This window comes from Mauremys mutica, chromosome 2 (assembly GCF_020497125.1).
Source record: "Mauremys mutica isolate MM-2020 ecotype Southern chromosome 2, ASM2049712v1, whole genome shotgun sequence".
NCBI lineage: Eukaryota > Metazoa > Chordata > Testudines > Geoemydidae > Mauremys > Mauremys mutica.
Window position 1 is genome coordinate 162,967,676 of NC_059073.1, and position 26,409 is coordinate 162,994,084.

General features: G+C 47.2%; 1 protein-coding gene across 1 annotated transcript in view; it reads right to left on the reverse strand.

Moving 5' to 3' along the window:
- Positions 1-9,586, reverse strand: part of ANKRD33B (ankyrin repeat domain 33B) — a 108,455-nt gene extending 98,869 nt beyond the window's left edge. Inside the window, exon 1 of the mRNA XM_045006809.1 lies at positions 9,161-9,586. Within this exon, the coding sequence (XP_044862744.1) occupies positions 9,161-9,586 (426 nt within the window). The remainder of the gene's footprint in view (positions 1-9,160) is intronic.
- Positions 9,587-26,409: the final 16,823 nt, after the last annotated feature.

A 26,409-nucleotide genomic window follows, 5' to 3' on the forward strand; every position in this document is an offset into this window, starting at 1 on the left:
TTCAATCTTTACAACACTAGAAACATTTTTGTTTAAAAGCACAAATTCTGGAACAGAAATCTTTGGCAAAGACAAATTCTGTAGCTGCACAGAATTACAGACCACTCTGAGGCCTGGCTAAAGAGCTGTCACTATGTTTGCTGGCCAGAGCAAGGCATACAGTACTGTGCAATGACATGTTTGACTGTAGCCTCAGGTATGAAACTACCTACTGGTCCAATGGGGAGACTACTTGGGCAATGAAGGTCTGAAAACTCTTTGTATAGCCACAACCAGATCCACATTGCAGGCACAAAAGCATTTCTACGCAATATTTATGTGAGCGTGGATCTCTCCAACAGAATTTATCCCCTAGAAAGTCCTTCCCCTGCAACATCCCCTAGAAAGTCCTTCCCCTGCAACTCCACCCTACTTATGTCAATGGTTGGCACCAACCCAAATTTCTATAGCATGCTTTTCGGAGATCCTGGGTTCCCAGGCTGATGTGATCTTAACTAAAGCTGGGTGAAATTTTTTGGATAACATTTTTGTTTGACCAAAAAACTAGAGATTCAGGTCAACCAAAACGTTTTTCAAATTTGTGCATGAATTCACCAAATTACCTCAATCTTCGTTTTTAAAAAGGTTAAAAAAATCCTCCAAAATGAAACAATTTGTCATCAAATTTTTTCAGCATTTTTGTTTCATCAAAATCTTTTTATTTGTGATTAACTCAAAATGATTTTTTTCCAATTTTTTTGACCAGCAAACCAAAAAAATCAGTTATTCACACAACTCTGATCCTAACCTCTTTTTGTTTGCTGACTAATAGATACCTATGGGTTTTTGGTGTGTCTGTGCCCTTCCCCGGTGTATATCTTTATTGGCAAATACTAAGCAGCAAGCAACTAATGAGAAGGTAACACAATAGGAGCTTAGCTAATGGTGAACAACAAATGCCTTCAAAATTCAGCCTCTAGAGAAACAGTCAAAGGCCAGAAAAATATGATCTGTTTCACAGAACTTTAAGCCATTCAGCCCTGAAAAAGCAAAGTCGGCATAGAATAAGGCTGGTCAATGGTGCATTCTATGGAGAGTTTCTGTGACACATTCTAACTGTACTTATACATGGTTTCTTATATGGAGAAAAGCAAAATATTCTGTTGATACATGCAAGAACTCTGAGGGGACGAAAACATGGAAAATATTTTATCTTCACACATTCTAACATAATGGGGTAAAAATATAATCACAAACATGATATTCTCAAAATGCAGTGTTAAACCTATGAAAATAATAAATAATGTCTTAATTGCATGTGTTGCATGTGGTAGTTTCTGCACTTGACAGAACTGCAAGGGAGATCTATGGAGTAAAGAAAGTGAAGAACTGAAGAGGAGGAAGGAATAATAGCACGTTTGCGTCACCAGGTTTTGAGGAGAGGCTCAACTCTAAAAGGAAGTTATGGAAATATCAAGCAGATAATTAATATATTTTCTGCCATAGTTATAAATATTTATTTTAGGAGGATAATTGCCATATGTATTAGAAACAAGGCTACCTTTTTTTAAAGAAAGTTGCTCTGCCCTGACCGAATCAAATGTTTAACAACTCAGTTACATAGACTTTTTAAAATTATTTTTTCTAACTGAACAAAAGATACACAGACAAGGTTGTAAAGGGGTACCAGAGATTTCTACTAAAAACTTTCTTAGGATATTAAAGTTTTGGTGTTGTTTTAAAGTCTTGAAAGTCCAGAAGTTCTAAGTTAAATTTATGAAAAAATAAATATTTGGAAGTCTGCAATTTAGAGTTAAGGATCAACAGCCCCCATTCTCCTCTATAGTGTATATTAGCCACATGATGTAAATTGCCACCTATATAAGGCATTCTGGATGAAATCCTTGTCCCATTGAAGTCAATTAGGAGTTTTGCCATAGACTATATGGAATACCTGAGGTTAGAAGTTTTGGTGAGTGAGGCTAAGTCCTCTGGGATCTTCAGCTAGCATTGGAACATTATATAGGGTCACAATGGATTTCTAAAATGGTTATGTCTCAGGCTCAGCAGGAGGGAGGAAAATGTAAGTACTATATAGTGCTGTTTTTGTACTCTGCATAAAGAGGATCACGGAACAGTGAGGTGGGTGAATGTTTGGGGAACTTATGCAGGCAATGACTGCAAAACTGTTGTCTCAACTACAGTGGGAATGTGGCAAGGGAGTGTAACCATATTTGGGCTGCATCTGATAGCTATCAGACTGGATGCTGCTGAGTCTGGCTCACAGCAGGAAGCTGAGAAAAGGCTGCACCTTTGGTAGGTGGCTCCTAGACAGCATATGGTTCATAGATTATTAGGTAGGCTATGGAGAAGAGTAAGGATGCACACTCACCACCAGTGCATCTCTTTGTATCTGTGTGTGACGTTGCAGGAGTTTTCAGATCCGGTGCCCCTTGAAGACCAGCTGCAAGAATTGGCTAGTCCAAATCCCTTTGGGCTGGAGCACAGGGTTTCAAGCGTAATGTACTTAGATTTCCAGAAAGCCTTTGACAAGGCTCACCAAAGGCTCTTACATAAATTAAGTTGTCATGGGATAAGAGAGAAGATCCTTTCATGGATTGAGAACTGGTTAAAAGACAGGAAACAAAGGGTAGGAATAAATGGTAAATTTTCAGAATGGAGAGGGGTAACTAATGGTGTTCCCCAAGGGTCAGTCCTAGGACAAATCCTATTCAACTTATTCATAATGATCTGGAGAAAGGGTTAAACAGTGAGGTGGCAAAGTTTGCAGACAATACTAAGCTGCTCAGAATAGTTAAGACCAAAGCATACTGTGAAGAACTTCAAAAAGATCTCACAAAACTAAGTGATTGGGCAACAAAATGGCAAATGAAATTTAATGTGGATAAACGTAAAGTAATGCACATTGGAAAAAATAACCCCAACTATACATACAATATGATGGGGGCTAATTTAGCTACGACTAATCAGGAAAGAGATCTTGGAGTCATTGTGGATAGTTCTCTGAAGACACCCACACAGTGTGCAGCGGCAGTCAAAAAAGCAAACAGGATGTTAGGAATCAATCAAAAAGGGATAGAGAATAAGATGGAAAAGATCTTATTGCTCTTATGTAAATCCATGGTATGCTCACATCTTAAATACCGCATACAGATGTGGTCTCCTCTCCTCAAAAAAGATATACTGGCATTAGAAAAGGTTCAGAGAAGGGCAACTAAAATGATTAGGGGTTTGGAACAGGTCCCATATGAGGAGGGATTAAAGAGGCTAGAACTTTTCAGTTTGGAAAAGAGGAGACTAAGGGGGGTATGATAGAGGTATATAAAATCATGAGTGGTGTAGAGAAAGTGAATAAGGAAAAGTTAGTTACTTGTTCCCATAAGAACTAGGGGCCACCAAATGAAATTAATGGGCAGCAGGTTTAAAATAAATAAAAGGAAGTTCTTCACACAGCTCACAGTCAACCTGTGGAACACCTTGCCTGAGGAGGTTGTGAAGGACTATAACAGGGTTTAAAAGAGAACTAGATAAATTCATGGAGGTTAAGTCCATTATGGCTATTAGCCAGGATGGGTAAGGAATGGTGTCCCTAGCCTCTGTTTGTCAGAGGATGGAGATGGATGGCAGGAGAGAGATCACTTGATAATTAGCTGTTAGGTTCACTCCCTCTGGGACACCTGGCATTGGTCACTGTCGTAGACAGGATACTGGGCTGGGTGGACCTTTGGCCTGACCCAGCTATGGCCATTTTTATGTTCTTATGTTAATGGTAGCACGGGGTGGAGAGGGGCAGAGAGGAAGGACAAACTTGAGAGCCCGAGCCCGAGCTCAGCCCAAGCCACAACCTCAAAGCAACATCTACTATTTTTAGTGTGAGTCTTACTAATGTAAGCAGAGTCAGGATGAGCTCTACCCTGACATCTAGTGGGTAAATTATGGGGAGTGCAGAAAGAAGTTTCATGTATTCGCATTGGTATTTCAATTATTTGCATTGGCACTCCCACTCCCATTAGCATAGCACACAGCAGCCTGGGATGGCTATTTTCACCGCTGTGGGATCCCCAATTTCTTTGTTATTGGGCAGGAGGAATGAAATGTTGTCACCCTGATTGGGTAAATGGGGAACTACAAAATTGTCTTGTGATGGGGGGTTTCATTGTCAGCTGGATAGCGCTTGCTAGATGGGGCACATGGGTTCCAAAACCCATTGAAAAGAGAGAGGCTGGGGACAGATGTCTGTACTTGGTGGTGCAGGCTCCTTGTGTGAGCCAGAAGCACCAGTTCCACCTATGCCTCCCTCCACTGTGGAATGTCAGAGTTAATTTTTTTGATTCCCTTAAGAATTGAGATACCGGTTACTGAGCTGAACTCATGGGCACTGGGTTCCCCTACTATGAGCTGGAATCACTAACAGCTGAAATCACTGAAGAGCTGGACTTGCTGAGCTGAGAGCACTGAGTACTGTGCTAATGAGTGGGGGAGCCTGAAGCCATACTGTGGAGCAGAGCAGCTGGCAGAGTGGAGTGGAGCAGTTTGTGCAGCCACTGGGTGAGTGGAGCCAAGCAGCTCGCGAGGACGGCTGGAATGGCTCACAGGACAGCTGGTGGACCAGAGCAGCTGGCAGAGCGGAGCAGCCCACAGAGCAAGCGGAGCTGAGCTGTTTGCGGAGATGACTAGTGGAAGCAGAACCCCATGAAGAGGCAGGGCAGTTGGCCCCGAAACCACGTAAGGTGCCCCTTTCTACCCAGGCTGGGGAGGGGGACCTCTGCAGAGAGACTCTTGAGCTCTGGGGCTGCACTGACCCGGGACAGAGACTTTTGGATTGTGGGACTTTTGGGACTGTGGGTGATTTGGGGGTTGCTGGACTCAAGGGCCCCGAGAGAAGGACATGGCCCAATTTGCTGGAGTGGGTCTTTGCTCACGGTTTGACCTTTGAACTCTAGCTGAGGTATTTTCCCAATTTAATGCTTGTTGTTTGTCATGTAATTAAACCTTTTCTGCTACACCAAGACTCTGTGCTTGCGAGAGGGGAAGTATTGCCTCTTCGAGGCGCCCAGGGATGTGTGTAAGATTTTCCCAGGTCACTGGGTGGGGGCTCGAGCTGGTTTTGCATTATGTTGTGGGGAAGGGACCCCTATGTATTGAACCCGGCCCTTGCTGCTATCGTTTCGGCCCGGCAGAAGGGTTACACTATCGCAAGTCTGTGTAGCCAGGCTAGGAGGCTTGCATCCAGATGCAGTGTGGACATATCCCAAGGATCTCTGGCACATCAACCCTTCTGAGGAAACAGCCTTCCTATCTACTCCCTGTGGCTTCTTTCCCTGATGAACTCTCTCAGCTTATTTATAAGGCCCAGGTGTCTGAGTTATCTGATTCTTCCTTATTCCCCCCCTTCTCTGTCTGCCAAGTAACTACCTAATTACTGCCCAGGTGAAGTGAATATGACTAACTGGGCCTTTAATCCCTTCTTGTCCCCCCTCAAAGGAAAGTATGTGCTTCATAAAGGAAATATATGAAATGAGTGGTGGAGGGATATAAGACTGTCTCTGGAACATAGAATTCAAGGACATGGGAAGGGAAAGAATTAAGTTTATTTGTGGACATTAACTTAGAATTTTCAGACTTTTGTTTCTTCATAAATGTAAACAACTCAGAATTGCTTTTGTTTTAAGGCTAAGATTTTGAAAAATAGATACTCACATTTATGCTCTCAGGTGGGTATTTAAGAACTCATCTTTAAAAATGTTGGTCTATTTTTCTTTTATAACTACAATATTCCAATGAGGATTTTAATCAAAGCAATTGATATGTTGTAACAATCATAACTGAATCTTCATAAGGTGTTTTGTTTATGATTTTTCATGGTGTATTTAAGGAAAGTATTTTTTTTTAAATTATGAAAATAAAAACACACTTTAGACTCTTATCTCCTGACAGTATAACTATACCTATAAAAGCAACATCTTCTTGCAACTTCTTGCATCTGAAGAAGTGGGTATTCACCCACGAAAGCTCATGCTGCAAAACGTCTGTTAGTCTATAAGGTGCCACAGGATTCTTTGTTGCTTTTACAGATCCAGACTAACACGGCTACCCCTCTGATACTATACCTATAAAGACATTTATGCTGTTCAATGAAACACAAGTAAGCATGGTTCTGGAATCAAATACTATTCTGGTGAAATAGCATGGTCTCCTTGAAATTAGTTGTCAGTCACAGATGCTTAGAAACTATGAACAGAAGTGGAGTTTATAAACTTGGCCAGACCCTTCACTTTACTGGGGAGTTAAGTTTAAAAACAAGTTTTGTCCATGAGTAACCTATTTATAAATGCCACATGTGTTGCAGGACTGTCTGTATAAACGCCACAGAAAGGATATTATAAGCTCTGTAGCAATGTCTCCTGCAATATGTGCTTCAGAGCTCACTAATAGCCTCATCATGGCCCCTGAGTCAGACCCTCTCTTTCCCTTCTGATGCTCAAAACTCTCACTCCACTAAACTTCTTCTCGTGTGCAAGAGCCTCTCCCTTCCAAAACAGAGTTCATGGAGTTTACAATACCAAAGAGTTTCTAATATCTATAGCAACGACTCTCAAACTGTGGGTGAGGACCCCAAAGTGGGTCACAACTCCATTTTAATAGGGTCACCTGGGCTGGCATTAGACTGGCTGGGGGCCCAGAACTCAAGCCCAAGCCCGAGCCCCACTGCCTGGGCTCAGACTTTGGCTTCAGCCCAGGGTGGCGGAGCTCAGGTTACAGGCCCCATGCCCGGGGATGAAGCCCTGAGGTTTTGGCTTTGGCCCCCCACCCAAATCAGGTGGGCTCAGGCTTCAGTTCCCCCTCCTGGGGTCGTGTAGTAATTTTTGTTGTCAGAAGGGGGTCACAGTGCAATGAAGTTTGACAACCCCAGATCTATAGGCTTCCATGAGAGAGTTTATAATGGTCATGGGGTGGGGGGGAACTATGTGACTAAAGACTTGTGAATTCCAAAAGACTAAAACTGCACTAGTTTTCAATTGGGATAAATAAGTAAAAATTATTTTGAAGTCTTGAGGTCAAAGTAGGTCAAACAGTGAAAAGCCACTAATTGGATCAGAACTTGAAAATGAGTTGCCTTATTATACTCTGGCTTTCTTTCAGAATTATCCTATCTGATCTCCTAAGCATGGACAATTTCAAGCTGAAAAAAATTTGGGGAGATTTTCTCTCTGTGTGCAAAAATGAGGTGGAGAGTGTCAAATTGGGCTTTTAATTGGAACTGTCAATCTTAATTCTGGAGTTAGTGCTGTGAATCTTCATTGTGCAGCTCATCTGAGCCTATTACATATCATCTGCTTTAGTGAAAGAAATCTGTCCCACCAATTAATCAATCTGAGTGCCTGACCAACCAAAACTGTTGAAACCAGAATACATATAGATGTATATGAAATCAGAAAAAAATACTCCTAGATGCTCAGTTTTTAGCATAGAAACTCATTAAACCTTGTTTGATATTTTCAAAGCTGAGAGAATTTATTTATACTAAAATATAAGCATAGTATTGTAAAGAGAGAGAGAAGACAGAGAAAGAGAAAATTATTAACCTTGATCAATAAGAAATGTAAAGTATCCTGATGCAGGGATAGGGCAGGAGAGCAGCTGGTTTACTTCTGGCAAATAAAAATAATTAGTAATAAAGTCATTCCTTCCACAAATCTGTTTGAACAAGAAACCAACTAAAAACAAAACTGAGAAGATGAGCTTGGGAAATTACCTGGTGTTTCAAACTTTCATGGGTAAAACATTTATTTTAGTAAGGAAACTTGACCAACATCCCTCCCCTCTTTTAAATGGAGCCCTATTTGTCCAAGGGGGATGGAAAGTTATGTTAGTCAGTGTGTGTTTTAAGGTCTATGCTTTTTTTTCTCCATTCTTGTGCATAAGGGTACTACTTGGTCTGTGTCCCTATCCCATCTAGGAATGTGGATGCATGCTTCTCCCTAAAACCCCTACAAAGCAAGTGATACCATAATGCCTTCATTTTCTACTTTCAGCATATTCAGGTGTATGTCCTCTGAGTGAGCAAACAAGTATAGGTTCACACGAGGGGGTGGGTGCATGTTTGGGTGTTACAGAAGCTGAGTAAGTTTCAGAATGTGAGGACAGAGCATATAGGAGAGTCAGGTGTGGGTGCAGGCATGAGGGTTAGGATGTGTGACAGAAGCATGGGTATATATGGGGAGACAGAGGATGAATTTGGGTGTGTGGGATAGCCAGGTGTGTTTGAATGGCGGCATTAGGAGTGTGGGAGGCCAAGGATGGCTTTAGAGATATATGGAAAGTGTGTGAGTGGAGCCAAGAGTGTATAAAGAATACAGGAGCCAAACTCAAAAGTATTTCAAAATTACTGGGTGTCTGGGGAGTTGTTGGAAGACAGGAGAGGACAGAAGAGACCAGTGTGGTGTGTATGTTTAGGAAGCATAATAAAGGGAATTTTAGGGGTGTTGGCTGTACACATTGGGGTTTGGAAGGCATATTTGGGGAGAGAGAGTCTGGGTGTGTGTTGGGAGTGTTGCATTAGTGCTGATAGAATGGAGGCCAAAGAGGATATACAGGGTCAGATTAAGGTACAGGCAGTATATGTCTACACCGGAAAGCCCCCAAATCCTGGAGTCATGATTACATCACAATATCAGCTATTATTTTTTTTAAAGGCTCTAGCCCTTGTGAGTGCAAAGAAAAGCTTGAGAACGTGACTTGAGTGTGAACAATGCAGAGATGTCTGCCTGAGTCTGCAGAGAGCCTTGGAAAACAATAGCTCAGATGCTACAGAGATGGGCATGGTATAAAGTCTGCATAGGGTCAGGATGCATTCAGAGTGTGTTGGGCAGGAGACTGGGGGATAGCTGAAGAGAGGGTTAGAGTGTGTGTATGAGGTGGAAGCTGAGCAGGATGGAGCAGTGGGGTCTGATGCATGTGAAGGTGGAGAAATTCTGATGTGATTGTGAGTGAGTGAAGCGAGGGGGTGAGACAGGGCAGGGAAGGGACCTGTGTGAATGGGTGGTACCTAGGGGCAGTAGTGGGGCAAGGCTTGGGCTGTGTGTGGAGCTGGAGACTGAATGAGAGGTGGCAGGGCACAGGGGAGATGTGGGCTGCAGCCCGGCCACGCTTGGCTCACCCGGTTGTTGCGGTCCGTCTCCCGCACCTCCTCCTCCTCAGGCCCCTGGCGCATCAGCGCTCTCAGCACCACGGCGTTGTTGGTGCAGCAGGCTCGGAAGAGGCTCAGCGGCTCGGGGCTGCTGACATCCGACTCTCCCAGGGACCAGCTCTCCTCCTCATCCTCCTCAGCACAAGGTGGGTAGAAGGAATCATCCGAGGCGATGCTGCAGGTGTCGGGCAGCTCGGAGAAATCCTCGTACTCCTCATAGTCGTCGTCCTCCTCCTCCGCCGCTGCCACCACCTGTTCCTGCTGCTCCCCCTCCGGGCCCCGCACATCCTTCTCCCCCGCTGAGTTGGGCCAGACCTGCTGCTGCTCCCCCTTCACACTCCCCCCAGGGCCACGTGACTCCCCGGCACCTGTCCCATCCCCAGACAGCAGCACCATGATCCCCGCACCCAGGAGTTGGGAGAGGTGCTTGGAGGGGGATTGCCCCTCCCAAGGGGAGGACACTGACACAGATGCTGTTCCCAGTCTCCACACAGGGAAGGGGGCACCCCAGTGTACTGAGACCCCCACAACTCACCCACTGAAACTTCCACAGCTACCTGTCCCCCCACCCATCACCGAGACCCCCACAGCTACTCCCCCACCCCTCACCCAGGGAGACCCCCACAGCTACCCCTCCCCCACACCTCATCCACAGAGACCCCCCCACAGCTACCCCCACGCACACACCCCTCGCCTACTGAGAGGCCCCCATGTATACACCCCCCACTCACTGAGCTCCTCCCCCAATACATCCACTAAGCCCCTCCCACCCCCCTCTGCACAGCACACCCAGTCCGAGCCGCGGGCGCGCACTCACTCCCTGAGCCCTCCTCGCCCCCACAAGTCAGCCCGCGAGCCCCTGAGAGCAGCGGCCCGGCTCCCTCCGGCCCGGCTCCCGAACACGTGTAGGGGCGGCCGGGGGGATTTTTCTCTCCACTTTTAAGCCAGCTCGGCAGAAAGCCCCGCGTTGCTGGAGCTCCCGGCTTTGCACGCGGCGGCGGGTTACGGGAGTTGTCCCGCCCCGGGCGCAGGAGTCCCCGGGGCCGCGGGAGGCGTTTGGGAAGGGCGGCAACTCCAGCTGCTCCCGGCAAGGCTGGGACAAGCCCCAGGGACGCCCTGGCCGGGAAAGCGCCGCCTCCCTGAAATCACCGCGCGTCTCCTGCTCTCACGCGTCCAGCGAGAGGGGCCGGAGGGAAATCCCCCCTTCGCAGCCAGCCAGCCAGCCGCGTCTCTGCCCCACACCCAGTGCTCCCCCTCCCCACAGCGAAACAGCCCCGCTGGGTTTTCCCGCCGCTCGCGGCTACGCACAAGCCCCCGCCGGCAGTACGAAAATCCCCGGCAGCAGCTGTAGTTTCGTTCGGCTGATCCGAAACTCCGAGCCCATCTTAGCTCCGCTTCTGGGATGCAGGAGCCATGACAACTCCTGCCGCACACACCCACTGCTGTCCGCCTGCCTCTGCCGCTGTCATCCCAGCCAGGTGTGAAAGGGGAGCCCCAGACAAACCCCAACCACCCCCTTCAGCTGGGTAGGGAAAGGCTGCGAGGAGGCACGGAGCAGCTGACAGGAAGAGAAAGAGACATGTAGAAAAGTCCTGGCCCATAATCCGATCAACGTCTCTTTGAGACGATTGAAGCTGCGGCTTAGCATGTTGACATCAGGGACACATTTTAAAAGCGATTTAGCCAGGGGACATGCAGCTGTCAATGTTGCTTTTTTACACACCACAGGACGAAATTGCAATTGACAGGTGAGTTATTTGAATTTCAAGAACACCTTCAACTTCTTCACCTCCTGTGCTGCCCATTTGTTCATCTCCATTAAGTAATGTGTTTACATTTCTGATTTTATTAATATTGGACAAAAAGCTGATTGCCAATCAGTGGTATATAGAGTATGTGTGTCTGCAGTTTAGGTAGTGGGGGAGGCGAGGAAGTCTTGAGCAAACTGTTTAGTACAAATCCTAAATTTCTAAAAGCCACGATTTAAGTAAACTCTGAAACTTTTCGGGAACCAATATAACTTAAGTAGAATCCTGACTAACCCTTAGTTAATATTTAAAAAAATATATTGTGTTAAATAATTAGACTTAGAAAAAAATATGCTTAATCAGGATTCTTAGAAAACTTCATTTTCAGATTGGTTACATCATTTAATGAATTCCTATCTCAAAGATGTACCAAAGGTAGAGATAACACAAATTCTGGGTGATATCAATTCTGATTGTGTGGACACCTCTCTCTCTCTCTATCAGTCCCTTTAATGATCATATTCTTCTATCTGTGCTTACCTGTGGAATACCAGTCTCCACAAGTAGCCCCACTGAAATCAATAGGACTACATGCTAATTAAGGTACTTCATAACAAGTAAGGGTAGCAAAATCTAGCCTTAAATAACTGGAGTTATATTGTTTCTCTTATTATTGAAAGCATTTCAAATATCAGCTAGAAAGCAAGGGATAGTGCATATATATATATTGAATTCTCAGAGCTGTCTTGTCAGAGTTCTTTTCCCTGCAAATGTCATGCTCTGGTTAGGACATCCCTCCCCCTGTCTACTGAGCGTGGGGAAGCACTTCTTCTGAAGCCTCTTAGGATTGCTCTTTCAGTCAATAAAAAGGGGATGCGTGGCTACCTAAACTGCAATATAAAAGATAACCCACACACATATACTCTTAGACCCTGTCAACACTGGCAAGTTTGTGCGCAGTAAAGCAGCTTTCTGCATTGTCACTCCTGAGTGTACACGCTGCCAAGCCACTTAGTGTGCAAAAACTGTACACTTGTAGCGCTTTAAAAACAACACCCCCGTGGGAGGTGTCCAGCTTTCTGCGCCGGGGGTACAGCGCTGCGGTGGCAGTATGGACACCCTGGTTGATTACAGCACTCCGATTGGCCTGTGGGAGGTGTCCCACAATGCCTGTTCTCACCTCTCTGGTCATCGATTTAAACTCTACTGCCCTGCCCTGAGGTGACCAACTGTCATCCCCACCCCATAAATTCCTTTGGAATTTTGCAAGTCCCTTTCCTCTTTGCTCGGTGATGCATGCAGTGGTCTCAGCATATCTTTCCAGGTGACCATGCCTGCTCCACGCACCAGGCAATCTCCCGCTTGGAGCAATGCCGAGCTGCTGGACCTCATCAGCATTTAGGGAGAGGAGGCTGTCCAGTCCTAGCTGAGCTCCAGCCATAGGAATTATGATCCTTGTGGACAGATTTCATGATGCATGACAGAAAGGGACCATGACTGGGACACATTGCAGTGCAGGGTCAAAGTGAGGGAGCTGCGAAATGCCAGCACAAGGTGCGGGAGGCAAACTGCCGCTCCGGTGCTGCGCCCACGAGCTGCTGGTTCTACAAAGAGCTGGATGCGATACTCGGCGGCGACCCCACCTCCACTGCGAAGACTACTGTGGATACTTTGGTGGCTCGCGTGCCAGTCGAGAGTGGACTGAGCCAGGAGAAGGAAATCTTGGATGAGGATGTGGAGGGGGACAGGGACCCAGAGGCAGAGGACGACTCGAAGGTCGAGATGCATGCAGCCAGGAGCTCTTTTCTACCTCGGGGGAGGCTAGCCAGTCACAGCTGTTGGATGTTGGCGAAGCGCAAACTGGAGAGGAGGCCTTTGGTAAGTGGATTTGATTTTTGGGAATCGCTGAGTTGCTGGAGGAAGGAGGGTTGCAGAAAGTAGGCTTGTCTCCCTCCGCATACCTAGTCTGAGCAGCTGAACAGGCTGTTAATTGACTCCCTCACTTCATGGGAATCTTCCTCAAAGATCTCCAGGAAACTCTTGTTGAGGTACTGGGCAATCCACTGCCGTAAGTTCTTTGGCAGAGCTGCTTTGTTTTTGCCGCATTAATGGTAATTTTCCCGCGCCACTGTGCGGCCACAAAGAACTAAGGAGGACTTTCTGAGTGACGTTATGATGCACTCCACCGCTGAGAAACAGGAATTGAAGGAGTGGTGGGACAGCAAGAAGAGGGACCGAAAGGAGAACATGGCACACCAGAATGAAGCCACAGAGCGGCTCTTAAAGGTTATGGAGCGCCAAGCAGACACACTCCAGGCGATACTAGCTCTTCAAACTGAGCAGCTCTTCACCCTCCTTCCCCTACAGCTGCTGTCACAAAACTCTTTCCCATGCACCCCCCAGACACTGCCAACACACTCTTATCAACCTCCTGGCTCCTGTCTATATTTGCGGCATTCCACTCCTCCCACCTTACAGTCCAGCAGTGTGGACTCCCACTATCCACTGCACTCAACACCCATCCCTCTGCAGTTTGGCCCTGCTGAGGCACAGTACCCGTTGCATTGTGCTCCAAAGGAGAAGGTTGGATATGATCCCTAGACATACACAAACCTTTAGCCGTCCCGGGACCCCTCCTCTTCCTGGGACCTTCCCTTTCCCCATACCCCTCACTGCTGATGGGTTTTTTTTGTTTGTTTGTTTGTTTTGTTTGACTCTCTCCTCCAGTTGTTTTTTTTAATAAAAGAATTGTATTGGTTTGAAAGCAATCTTTATTCTATTAATTGAAAGCAAAAAGACTCCTGCAAAGCAACATACAATTATGTTAAACCCACATATTGCATCGTCTGCATCAATTACCTCCTAGCATTACAAGCACTGAACTCCAGAGCATAGCATCAAATAGTGGCTTTCAGCTTCAAATTGCTGCCTCAAGGCATCCCTGATCCTTATGGCCCCACGCTGCAGCCCTCTAATAGCCCTGGTCTCTGGCTGTTCAAACTCAGCTTCCAAGCACTTAGCCTCTGCAGTCCAGCCCTGCGTGAAGCTTTCACCCTTCCCTTCACAAATATTATGGAACATACAGCACATGTCTATAAGCATAGGAATATTGTCATTGGCCAGGTCCAGCTTCCCATAGAGGCAGCACTAGCGGCCTTTAAATGGCCAAAAGCACACTCAGTCATTCTGCACTTGCTCAGCCTGGTGTTGAACTGCTCCTTGCTGCTGTCAAGGTGCCCCGTGCATGGCTTCATAAGCCACAGCATTAAGGAGTAGGCAGGGTCTCCCAAGATCACAATGGGCATTTCAACTTCCCCTACAGTGATCTTCTGGTCCGGGAAGAAAGTCCCTGCTTGCAGCTTCCGGAACAGACCAGTGTTTCCAGACCAGCCTGCATTAATGTCTATGAAATGCCCACAGTGATCCACAAGCACCTTGAGAACCATTGAGAAATGCCCTTTGAAATTAATGTACTCAGTGGCTATGTGGTCTGGTGCCAGAATTGGAATATTCATGCCAGCTATCGTCCCTTCACAGTTAGGGAAGCCCATTTGTGGAAAGCCATCCAAAATGTCACGCACATTGCCCAGAGTCACAGTCTCTCAGAGCAGGATGCGATTAATGGCCCTGCAGACTTCTGTCAACTTGAGTCGAATGGTCAACTTTCCCACTCCAAACTGGTTAGTGACCGATCAGTAGCAGTCTGTGCAGCCAGCTTCCACAGTACAATCACCACACGCTTCTCCAATGGCGGGGCAGCTCTCATTCTTGTGTCCTTGCGCAGCAGGGCTGGGATGAGCTCATCACACAGTCCCATGAATATGGCTTTCCTCATGCGAAAGTTCTGCAGCCACTGCTCGTCATCCCAGACATGCATCACAATGTGATCTCACAACTCAGTGCTTGTTTCCAAGCCCAAAAGCTGCATTCCACTGTGGTCAACACCTCCGTGAATGCCACAAGCAATCTCGTGTCATAGCTACTACGCATGGCGAGATCAGTGTCGCACTCTTCTTCCCTTTGTAGCTTAAGGAATAACTCCACTGCCACTCATGATGTGTTGGTCAGAGCGAGCAACATACTGGTCAGCAGTTCAGGATCCATTCCTGCAGCCCAAAGAGGCATGGCGCACAATACACAAACTGTTGAAAAATGGTGCCAAATGTGGATGAAAGCACAGGGATTGCTGGGATGCGAAGCAGTGCATCTTGGGGCACTGGGACAGGACCCAGGATGCCCTGCGACCTCCTCCACCTTCCCACAACTCTTACCAGCAGAAGAGGAAGAGATGCTCTGTGGGATAGCTGCCCAGAGTGCACCACTTCGAATACCACCGTAAGTGCTGCAAGTGTGAACACACTATTGCGCAGGCAACTGACAGTGTGAGCACACAACAGTGGTTTCCCTTCAGCGCTCTCTGAGCGGTGCTGTAACTCCCGGCACTGTAACTCTGCCAGTGTAGACATGCCCTTAGCAACTGATTGTGCTTTGGCAATGCTCCAAACCATGTTGGTTTGGGGAGGAAGGAACAAGAGTGGATTTCTGTGCATGACATTGTATTGTGTGGCTCCATACATATTTTGTTAAAATAATATATGAATTAAAAAAAAATATGTAAAGGTGGACTGAACAGCATAGAGGATTATGAATAGGATACAGAGTTTTGCAACACTAGATCACAGGTGTGAATCTGACTCAGGTCAATAGTGATTAAAGCCCAATGGCTATTTGGTGTAGTTTCTAGTAGAAAGAGATCAGAATTAGCTCCCTGATTGACGACTTCAACAAAGAGGCTAAATTATGCATGGCTGAGATTGAACTATCCTTTCATCTGTAGATACTTTTGAGATTATGGTTGACATACATGAGCAGAGCAGTTCGCACTGCTGCCTGTCTTGTAGGAAATAAAGCTCCTCCTCACAAGCAATAGAGTCAAATAATGTCAAGTCGAGCCTGGGTTGCAATGTAGAATAGCACAGCAATTTAATAGGATTAAAATTTCTAATTCATATTACCTGTACATCATCTTGTATTTTGCTCTTGCATTCATAAAACTCAAGTGCTCTGTTCAGTATATCTTTACAGTTCTCTACACACTGTTGATCCTTGGTCATTAACTTATTCACCAATGTTTCACTGACAGTCTGGCATAGCTTCCTTCTTACTTGCTTCCCCTATGCAGCCAATGTTTGGTATTTAACCCAGCATAATAGACAATAAAAGATTTAATACTAACTAGAGAAGAGCAAATTCAGACTGGAAAAAACCTGGACATTTTCAAACAGTGAGAGTAATTAACTTTGAAACAATTTAGCAAAGGTCATGATGGATTCTCCAGCACCAAATTTTTAAATCAAGATTGGATGTTTTTCTAAAAGCTATCCTCTAGGAATTATTTTGGGAAAGTTTTATGGCTTGTGTGTGACCCTAGGCACCCCCATATTCACACCCTACGCACTACTGCAATATTTGTACAAAACATGGCTGGTGAGGTATCATGAAAGTTAATAACATGCCAATATTAATATTATAAAATGAATGTGTTAAATGTTATATGGGAAGTTATGAATGTCCTCTGTATGATGTTACTAGAACATGTTTAAGACAAGACAGCCTAGCCTAGGTAAAGGTAATAAACAGGTCTGCCCTAGACAAAAGAATGAGGTTTTACCTCAGTTTACATACTGGGAGTAAACAAAGCACCATTGAGGGGAGTTTATCCTGAATTTGAGACACAGAGAATTGATATGCTCCTGTACCCCAGAGAGATACAGAAGACTGAATCCCCTGGAGGCTTTCTAGACACATCTCCAACAAAATCCACCATTTTCTGTGTAGTGTGTTCGACACAAGACTATAACCTCATTCTTCTTCATATGCTCTCACTGATACTCACTGTGTAGCTACTGATGCATGGAGTAGTTGCTGCAAGTTACCTGAAATCACTCTGCCATCTGAGAATTGCAGCTGCAACTGGAGCAGGGGTTCTCAAACTGGGGGTCGGGACCCCTCAGGGGGTCGTGAGGTTATTACATGGGGGGTTGCGAGCTGTCAGCCTCCACCCCAAACCCCGCTTTGCCTCCAGCATTTATAATGGTGTTAAATATATTTAAAAGTGTTTTTAATTTATAAGAGGGGGGTCGCACTTTGAGGCTTGCTATGTGAAAGGGGTCACCAGTACAAAAGTTTGAGGACCACTGAACTAGACGAATCAGGGATCCCTATTGTCTGGGAAGTTATGCAGTAGATGACCACAATAGTCCCCCTAGGACTTAAAATCTAGGAAGGTATGAAAGAGCTGTAAACGCAAGTGTAGAGTTTCAGAGTGTGACATCCCCCAGGGTGCAATCTGTACTGTGGAACCACTGTGCACCCTTTAACTGTCCTTCCCAGGCAGTCTCCTAAACTGCTATGCTAGTGAACAGCAAACCCCTCCAGGCAGCTTGCAGTGGCACACCCACCAAATTTACATCCAGGCTCTCACAGCCGCTCAGGAACTGTGTATAGAAAGCAGATCCCAAATATGTTCATCTTACACTGCTCAAAAGCTTCTTGATCAATGCAAGCTTGTTAATTAGTTAGCCATACCATCAAAAGGTACAAATATTTACCACCCTTTATACCTGAGTAGATTCCCCAAACACTCCAGCCAAAAACAACTGGTTTAGATTAAATATAAAACAGATTTATTGACTATAGAAAGATAGATTTTAAGAGATTATGTGGTATTGGCATAGAAGATCAGAACTGGTTACAAAAGGAAAGGAAATGGCAAAAACACCAATCTGAATACTAAATTTTTCCAAGCTAAAAATTCTAGAAACAAACAGCTTTTCTCACCCCACTGGATGTTATAGGCATTTCACAGTTCTTAGTACAGGTTGGATGGAGTCCCTTCCCAGCCTTGGACCAATCCCCCCAGTTCAAAGTCTTTCAAGCCAACTTGTTTCAGTAGAGATGGGGGGAGAGAGGCCCAGTGGTGATGTCACTGTCTCTCATTTATACCTTTCTCCAGGTGCTGGAAAAATCCATGCTGATGGGGTTAGGCAACCCCCATGGTGTATGCGAGCTGCTGTCTTATCCTTCATTATGAATTGTAAATGTATTGTTTACAACTCCCCTGCTGGTGAATGGCTAGTGATGGTCACTTAACACCTGGCTGGATGTTGGTCACTCTTTTGCTGCTACTGAAGAGCTAATCTGTAGGCATTTCTCAGGGTACGTCTACACTACGGGATTATTCCAATTTTACATAAACCGGTTTAGCAAAAGAGATTGTATAAAATCGATTGCGCGCGGCCACACTAAACACATTAAATCGGTGGTGTGCGTCCACGGTCCAAGGCTAGCGTCGATTTCTGGAGCGTTGCACTGTGGGTAGCTATCCCGTAGCTATCCCATAGTTCCCGCAGCCTCCCCCGCCCCTTGGAAATTCCGGGTTGTGATCCCAGTGCCTGATGGGGCAAAAATCATTGTCGCAGGTGACTCTGGGTACAGCCTCACCCCTCCCTCCCTGAAAGCAGCAGACAAGCGTTTCGCGCCTTTTTTGCTTGGTGAACTGTGCGGACGCCATAACACAGCAAGCATGGACCCTGCTCTGCTCAATACTGCAATCGTGCATGTTTTAAACACCTCGCACACTCTCGTGCAGTATATGCTGAACCAGGACCTTCAAACTGAGGCGAGGAGGAGGCGGATACGGCAGCGCGGCGATGACAGTGATGAGGACGTAGACACAGAATTCTCTCAAACCACGGGCCCCTGCGCTTTAGAGATCCTGATGGTAATGGGGCAGATTCTATCCATTGAACGCCGATTTTGGGCCCGGGAAACAAGCACTGACTGGTGGGACCGCATTGTGTTGCAGGTGTGGGACAATTCCCAATGGCTGCGAAACTTTCGCATGCGTAAGGGCACTTTCATGGAACTTTGTGACTTGCTTGCCCCTGCCCTGACACGCCATAATACCAAGATGAGAGCAGCCCTCACAGTAGAGAAGCGAGTGGCGATAGCCCTGTGGAAGCTTCCAACGCCAAACAGCTACCGGTCAGTCGGGAATCAATTTGGAGTTGGAAAATCTACTGTGGGGGCTGCTGTGATGCAAGTAGCCAAAGCAATCACTAAGCTGCTGCTACGAAAGGTTGTGACTCTGGGAAACGTGCAGGCCATAGTGGATGGCTTTGCTGCACTGGGATTCCCTAACTGTCGGGGGGCGATAGATGGAACCCATATCCCTATCTTGTCACCGCAGCGCCAGGGCACCCAGTACGTAAACCGCAAGGGGTACTTTTCAATGGTGCTGCAAGCACTGGTGGATCACAAGGGACGTTTCACAAACATCCACGTGGGATGGCCAGGGAGGGTTCATGACGCTCGCGTATTCAGAAGCACTACTCTGTTTAAACGGCTGCAGCAAGGGAATTACTTCCCAGACCAGAAAACAACAGTTGGGGATGTTGAAATGCCTGTCGTTATCCTGGGGGACCCAGCCTACCCCTTGATGCCATGGCTCATGAAGCCATACACAGGCAGTCTGGACAGTGGTCAGGATCTGTTCAATTACAGGCTGAGCAAATGCAGAATGGTGGTGGAATGTGCATTTGGCCATTTAAAGGCGCGCTGGCGGACATTACTGACTCGCTCAGACCTCAGCCAAACCAATGTCTCCTATGTTATTGCTGCTTGCTGTATTCTCCACAATCTCTGTGAGAGTAAGGGGGAGACCTTTATGGCGGGGTGGGAGGCTGAGGCAAATCACCTGGCCGCTGATTACGCGCAGCCAGACACCAGGGAGATTAGAAGAGCACACCAGGAAGCGGTGCGCATCAGAGAAGCTTTGAAAACGAGCTTCATCAATGGCCAGGGTACAGTGTGACTGCTGTGTTTGTTGATGAACACCCAACCCCCCTTGATTGACTCATTCCCTGTAAGCAACTCACCCTCCCCCTTCGAGTACAGCTTACTTATGCAAATAAAGTCACTCTCGTTTAAAAATCATGAATTCTTTATTAATTTATTATAAAAAGAGGGAGAGAAGTAAGGGTGTGGTTTGGGAGGAGGATAGGAAGGATGGAGAAGGCCATTAAAAAAATTTCACATTAACGACAGCCTTCTGGTTGGGCTGTCCACGGGGGTGGAGTGGGCGGGTGCACGGAGCCTCCCCCCACGCGTTCTTACACGTCTGGGTGAGGAGGATATGGAACATGGTGAGGGTTGAGGGTGGTTATACAGGGGCTGCAGCGGCACTCTGTGATCCTGCTGCCGTTCCTGAAGCTCCACCAGACGCCGGAGCATGTCAGTTTGATCACGCAGCAGCCCCAGAGTTGCATCCCGCCACCGCTGATCTTCCTGCCGCCACCGCTGATTTTCCTGCCGGTCTTCCTGCCGCCACCTCTCATCTCGGGTGTCCCTCCTGTCCTCACGTTCACTGGCCTCTTTCCTGTAATTTGATACCACGTCCTTCCACTCATTCAGATGAGCTCTTTCATTGCGTGTAACTTCCATAATATCCGAGAACATTTCATCTCGCGTCTTCTTTTTCCTCCGCCTTATCTGTGCTAGCCTTTGGGATGGAGGAGGGATGGTTGAAAAATTTGCAGCTGCATGAGGGAGAGAAATATTTAGAAAGATACATTTTACAGAACAATGGTTATACTCTTTCACAGTGAACAGCTCTATTCACCTTACATAGCACATGTGATTTCCCTACAAGGTCGCATTTTTCATCTTAATAGTGAGTGCCTGCAGCTCTGGAGTTACAGATCTCACAGACACAGGTCCAGGCTTCAGAATTCAGCTTGCATGCGGCCATGGTAAGCCACTGTCTTTCGGCTTCTGCAGTGATTTACCCCTCCCCCCAATGCATGGCTAATACCACGCTAGCTCCCTGCTAATCAACACCCTTCCCACCCCCCCACCCACTGCGTGGCTGGTAGCTTGGGGAAGCCCCGCTGACCAAACACCAAAAAGATCATCGGCATTTCATTCCTCCCCTCCCCCCGCTTGGCTACGTGGAGGAAAGGATTTTTTTTAAGCTGCTGCAGTCCACGAACCCAGTAGGAAAATGGCCATCCCCCTTAATTAAATTCCTGATTTTTAACCAGGTTATCCTGAACGATATCACTTTGCTGAGGATAACACAACAAGATAAAGAATGGATGCTTCTTGAATGCCAGCAGTCACCGGGACCATACGCTGCTATGCTTTGCCACGCAATGATACCTGATTACTTGCTACATGCATGGCGTGGTAAAGTGTCCTACCATGGTGGGCGGAACAAAGCTGCCTTGCCCAGAAACCTTCTGCAAAGGCTTCTGGAGTACCTACAGGAGTGCTTCATCGAGATGTCCCTGGAGGATTTCCTCTCAATCCCCGGACATGTTAACAAACTTTTCTAAGTAACTATACTGTCTGCGAATGCATCCCAAGTCCTCAGGGCAAATCAATCATTAAAAAACGCTTGCTTAAAAAACAGTGTTTGCTATTTACAAAGGTACACTCACCAGAGCTCCCTTCCATGGCGTCATTGTCTGGGATACTTGCTTGGGAGGGTTGGGAGGAGGGTAATTCCGTCAGGGTGATAAAAAGCTCCTGGCTGCTGGGGCTCACGGAGTGCTGTGTGCTCTCTGCTAGGTCTTCCTCCTCTTCTTCATCTTCATCTTCCCCGTCTGCATAATCCTCAGCCATGGCAGAGATTACAACCCCCACTTCGGAATCCACGATCAGGGGTGGGGTACTTGTGGCGTAGCCCCCTAAAATTGCATGCAGCTCAACATAGAAGCGGCATGTTTTTCGACCTGCCCCGGACCTTCCGTTTGCTTCTTTGGTTTTCTGGTAGGCTTGTCTGAGCTCCTTAACTTTCACTCTGCACTGCACTGAGTCCCTGCTGTGGCCTTTATCCGTCATAGCCTTAGAAATTCTTTCAAATACTTTTTCATTTCGTCTTTTGGGAACGCAGTTCTGTTAGCACTGAATCCTCTCCCCATATAGCGATCAGATCCAGTACCTCCCGTGCGGTCCATGCTGGGGCTCTTTTTCGATTCTCAGGAGACTGCATTGTTACCTGTGCTGATGAGCTCTGCGTGGTCACCTGTGCTGATGAGCTCTCCACGCTGGGGAAGCAGGAAATGAATTTCAAAAGTTCGCAGGGCTTTTCCTGTCTACCTGGCCAGTGCATCCGAGTTCAGAATGCTGTCCAGAGCGGTCAGTGGTGCACTGTGGGATACCGCCCGGAGGCCAATACTGTCGATTTGCGGCCACACTAACCCTATTCCGATATGTTAATCCCGATATTAGCGCTACTCCTCTCGTCGGGAAGGAGTACAGAAACCGATTTAAAGAGCCATTAAAATCGATATAAGGTGCCTCCTAGTGTGGACGGTTGTGGCGTTAAATCGGTTTTACGCTCCTAAAACCGATTTAAACGCCTAGTGTAGACCAGGCTTTAGATTCACAACATGTTTCAGTATCAAACATATGGCAAAGTCTCATAACTTCATATACAGTGATGATACACACATTTGAGCAGGATAATGAGGTTCATCAAATCAAGACTTTTCAAATGATACCTCACGAGGCATACTTTGTACAAAACATATAATCATATAACGGTGGTGAATATGTGGGTACAGGGGATGATATGTATGTCACAGGGCAACTGGAAGGGCTGTCACTGCCATCTCCATAGGCCGCCTCCACTAGGTCTATCATGAAGCTAGCAGAATATAAACAAGTGCTTCTCCCCATTCTAACACTCTTGCATATTCTCCGTTCCCACCAGAACTCTGGCATTAGCACAGTGCTTTACACTCTCTATATTGCACTGTTTCTCTGGGTACGTCTACACTACAGGATTATTCCGATTTTACAGAAACCGGTTTTGTAAAACAGATTGTATAAAGTCGAGTGCACGCGGCCACACAACGCACATTAATTCGGCGGTGTGCGTCCATGGTCCGAGGCTAGCGTCGATTTCCGGAGCGTTGCACTGTGAGTAGGTATCCCAAAGCTATCCCATAGTTCCTGCAGTCTCCCCCACCCCTTGGAATTCTGGGTTGAGGTACCAGTGCCTGATGGGGCAAAAATCATTGTCGCGGGTGGTTCTGGGTACAGCCTCACCCCTCCCTCCGTGAAAACAGCAGACAACCGTTTTGCGCCTTTTTTCCTGGGTGAACTGTGCAGACGCCATAGCACAGCAAGCATGGACCCTGCTCAGCTCAATACCACAATCGTGGACGTTTTAAACACCTCGTGCATTCTCGTGCAGTCTATGCTGAACCAGGACCTGCAAAGCCAGGTGAGGAGGAGGCGGCTACGGCAGCGCGGCGATGAGAGTGATGAGGACATGGACACAGAATTCTCTCAAACCGCGGCCCCCTGCGCTTTGGAGATCCTGATGGTAATGGGGCAGGTTCTAGCCATTGAACGCCGATTTTGGGCCCGGGAAACAAGCACAGACTGGTGGGACCGCATAGTTTTGCAGGTGTGGGACGATTCGCAGTGGCTGCGAAACTTTTGCATGTGTAAGGGCACTTTCATGGAACTTTGTGACTTGCTTTCCCCTGCCCTGAAACGCCAGAATACCAAGATGAGAGCAGCCCTCACAGTGGAGAAGCGAGTGGCAATAGCCCTCTGAAAGCTTGCAACGCCAGACAGCTACCGGTCAGTCGGGAATCAATTTGGAGTGGGCAAATCTACTGTGGGGGCTGCTGTGATGCAAGTAGCCAAAGCAATCATTAAGCTGCTGCTACGAAAGGTTGTGACTCTGGGAAACGTGCAGGCCATAGTGGATGGCTTTGCTGCACTGGGATTCCCTAAATGTGGGGGGGGGGCGGTAGATGGAACCCATATCCCTATCTTGGCACCGAAGCACCAGGGCACCCAGTATGTAAACCGCAAGGGGTACATTTCAATGGTGCTGCAAGCACTGGTGGATCACAAGGGACGTTTCACCAACATCCACGTGGGATGGCCGGGAAGGGTTCATGACGCTCGCGTCTTCAGAAGCACTACTCTGTTTAAACGGCTGCAGCAAGGGAATTACTTCCCAGACCAGAAAACAACAGTTGGGGATGTTGAAATGCCTGTCGTTATCCTGGGGGACCCAGCCTACCCCTTGATGCCATGGCTCATGAAGCCATACACAGGCAGCCTCGACAGTGGTCAGGAGCTGTTCAACTACAGGCTGAGCAAGTGCAGAATGGTGGTAGAATCTGCCTTTGGCCGTTTAAAGGCGCGCTGGCGCACATTACTGACTCGCTCAGACCTCAGCCAAATCAATGTCCCCTTTGTTATTGCTGCTTGCTGTGTTCTCCACAATCTCTGTGAGAGTAAGGGGGAGACCTTTATGGCGGGGTGGGAGGCTGAGGCAAATCACCTGGCCGCTGATTACGCGCAGCCAGACACCAGGGAGATTAGAAGAGCACACCAGGAAGCAGTGCGCATCAGAGAAGCTTTGAAAACGAGCTTCATCACTGGCCAGGGTAGGGTGTGACTGCTGTGTTTGTTTCACCTTGATGAACCCCCACCCCCCTTGATTGACTCATTCCCTGTAAGCAACCCACCCTCCCCCTTCAATTACAGCTTGCTTAAGAAAATAAAGTCACTATCGTTTAAAAATCATGTATTCTTTATTAATTCATTATAAAAAGAGGGAGAGAACTGAGAAGGTAGCCCAGGTGTGGTTTGGGAGGAGGATAGGAGGGAAGGAAAAGGCCACTAAAAAAGTTTCAAAATAATGACAGCCTTTTGGTTGGGCTGTCCACGGGGGTTGAGTGGGCGGGTGCACGGAGTCTTCCCCCACGCGTTCTTACACGTCTGGGTGAGGAGGCTAAGGAGCATGGTGAGGGGGGAGGGTGGTTATAGAGGGGCTGCAGCGGCACTCTGTGATCCTGCTGCCGTTTCTGAAGCTCCACCAGATGCCGGAGCATGTCAGTTTGATCACGCAGCAGCCCCAGAGTTGCATCCCGCCACCGCTGATCTTCGTGCCGCCACCTCTCATCTCGAGCGTCTCTCCTGTCCTCACGTTCATCCCTCCTATCCTCACATTGGTCCCTCCTGTCCTCACGGTCACTGGCATCTTTCCTGTACTTTGCTACCACGTCCTTCCACTCATTCAGATGCGGGTCACTTCCATGATTTCGGAAAACATTTCATCTCGCGTCCTTTTTTTTCCGCTGCCTTATCTGAGATAGCCTTCCGGATGGAGTAGGGATGCTTGAAAAATTTGCAGCTGCATGAGGGAGGGAAAAAAGGGAGAGAAGTATTTAAAAAGATACATTTTACAGAACAATGGTTATACTCTTTCACAGTGAACAGCACTATTCACCTTACATAGCACATGTGATTTCACTACAAGGTCGCATTTTGCATTTTAATATTGAGTGCCTGCAACTCTGGTGTTACAGATCTCACAGACGCAGATCCGGGCATCAGAATTTAGCTTGCATGTGGCCATGGTAAGCCACTGTCTTTCGGCTTCTGCAGCCTTCATATATACAGTGTTTTACCCCTCCCCCACCGCATGGCTGGTGGTATGAAAGCTCACTGCTAATCACCCCCCTTCCCCTCCCCCCCACCGCATGGCTAGTAGCTGGGAAGATCCCTGCTAGCCAAATGCGAAAAAGCTCATTGCTATTTCACTCCTCCCCTCCCCCCGCTTGGCTATGTGCAAGGAAGGATTTTTTTTAAGCAGCAGGCCACGAACCCAGTAGGAAAATGGGCATCTCTGTCCCCTTAATTAAATTCCTGATTTTCAACCAGGTTACCCTGAATGATATCACTCTGCTGAGGATAACACAGCGAGATAAAGAACGGATGTTTCTTGAATGCCAGCAATCACCGGAACCATACGCAGCTATGCTTTGTCATACAATGATACCCGATTACTTGCTACATGCATGGCGTGGTAAAGTGTCCTACCATGGTGGATGGAACAAGGCTGCCTTGCCCAGAAACCTTCTGCAAAGGCTTTTGGAGTACCTCCAGGAGCGCTTCATGGAGATGTCCCTGGAGGATTTTCACTCAATCCCTAGACATGTTAACAAACTTTTCTAAGTAACTTTACTGGCCGCAAATGCATCCCAAGTACTCAGGGCAAATCAATCATTAAAAAACACTTGCTTAAAAAACAATGTTTGCTATTTACAAAGGTACACTCACCAGAGGTCCCTTCCATGGCTTCATTGTCTGGGATAGTGGCTTGGGAGGGCTGTGAGGGTAATTCCGTCTGGGTCAGAAAAAGCTCCTGGCTGTTGGGGCTAACGGAGTGCTGTGTGCTCTCTGCAAGCTCGTCCTCCTCACCTTCTTCATCGTCATCTTCCCCGTCCGCATAATCCTCAGCCATGGCTGAGATTACAACCCCCACCTCGGAATCCATGGACAGGGGTGGGGTAGTTGTGGCGCAGCCCCCTAAAATTGCATCCAGCTCAGCGTAGAAGCGGCATGTTTTTGGCCCTGCACCGGACCTTCCGT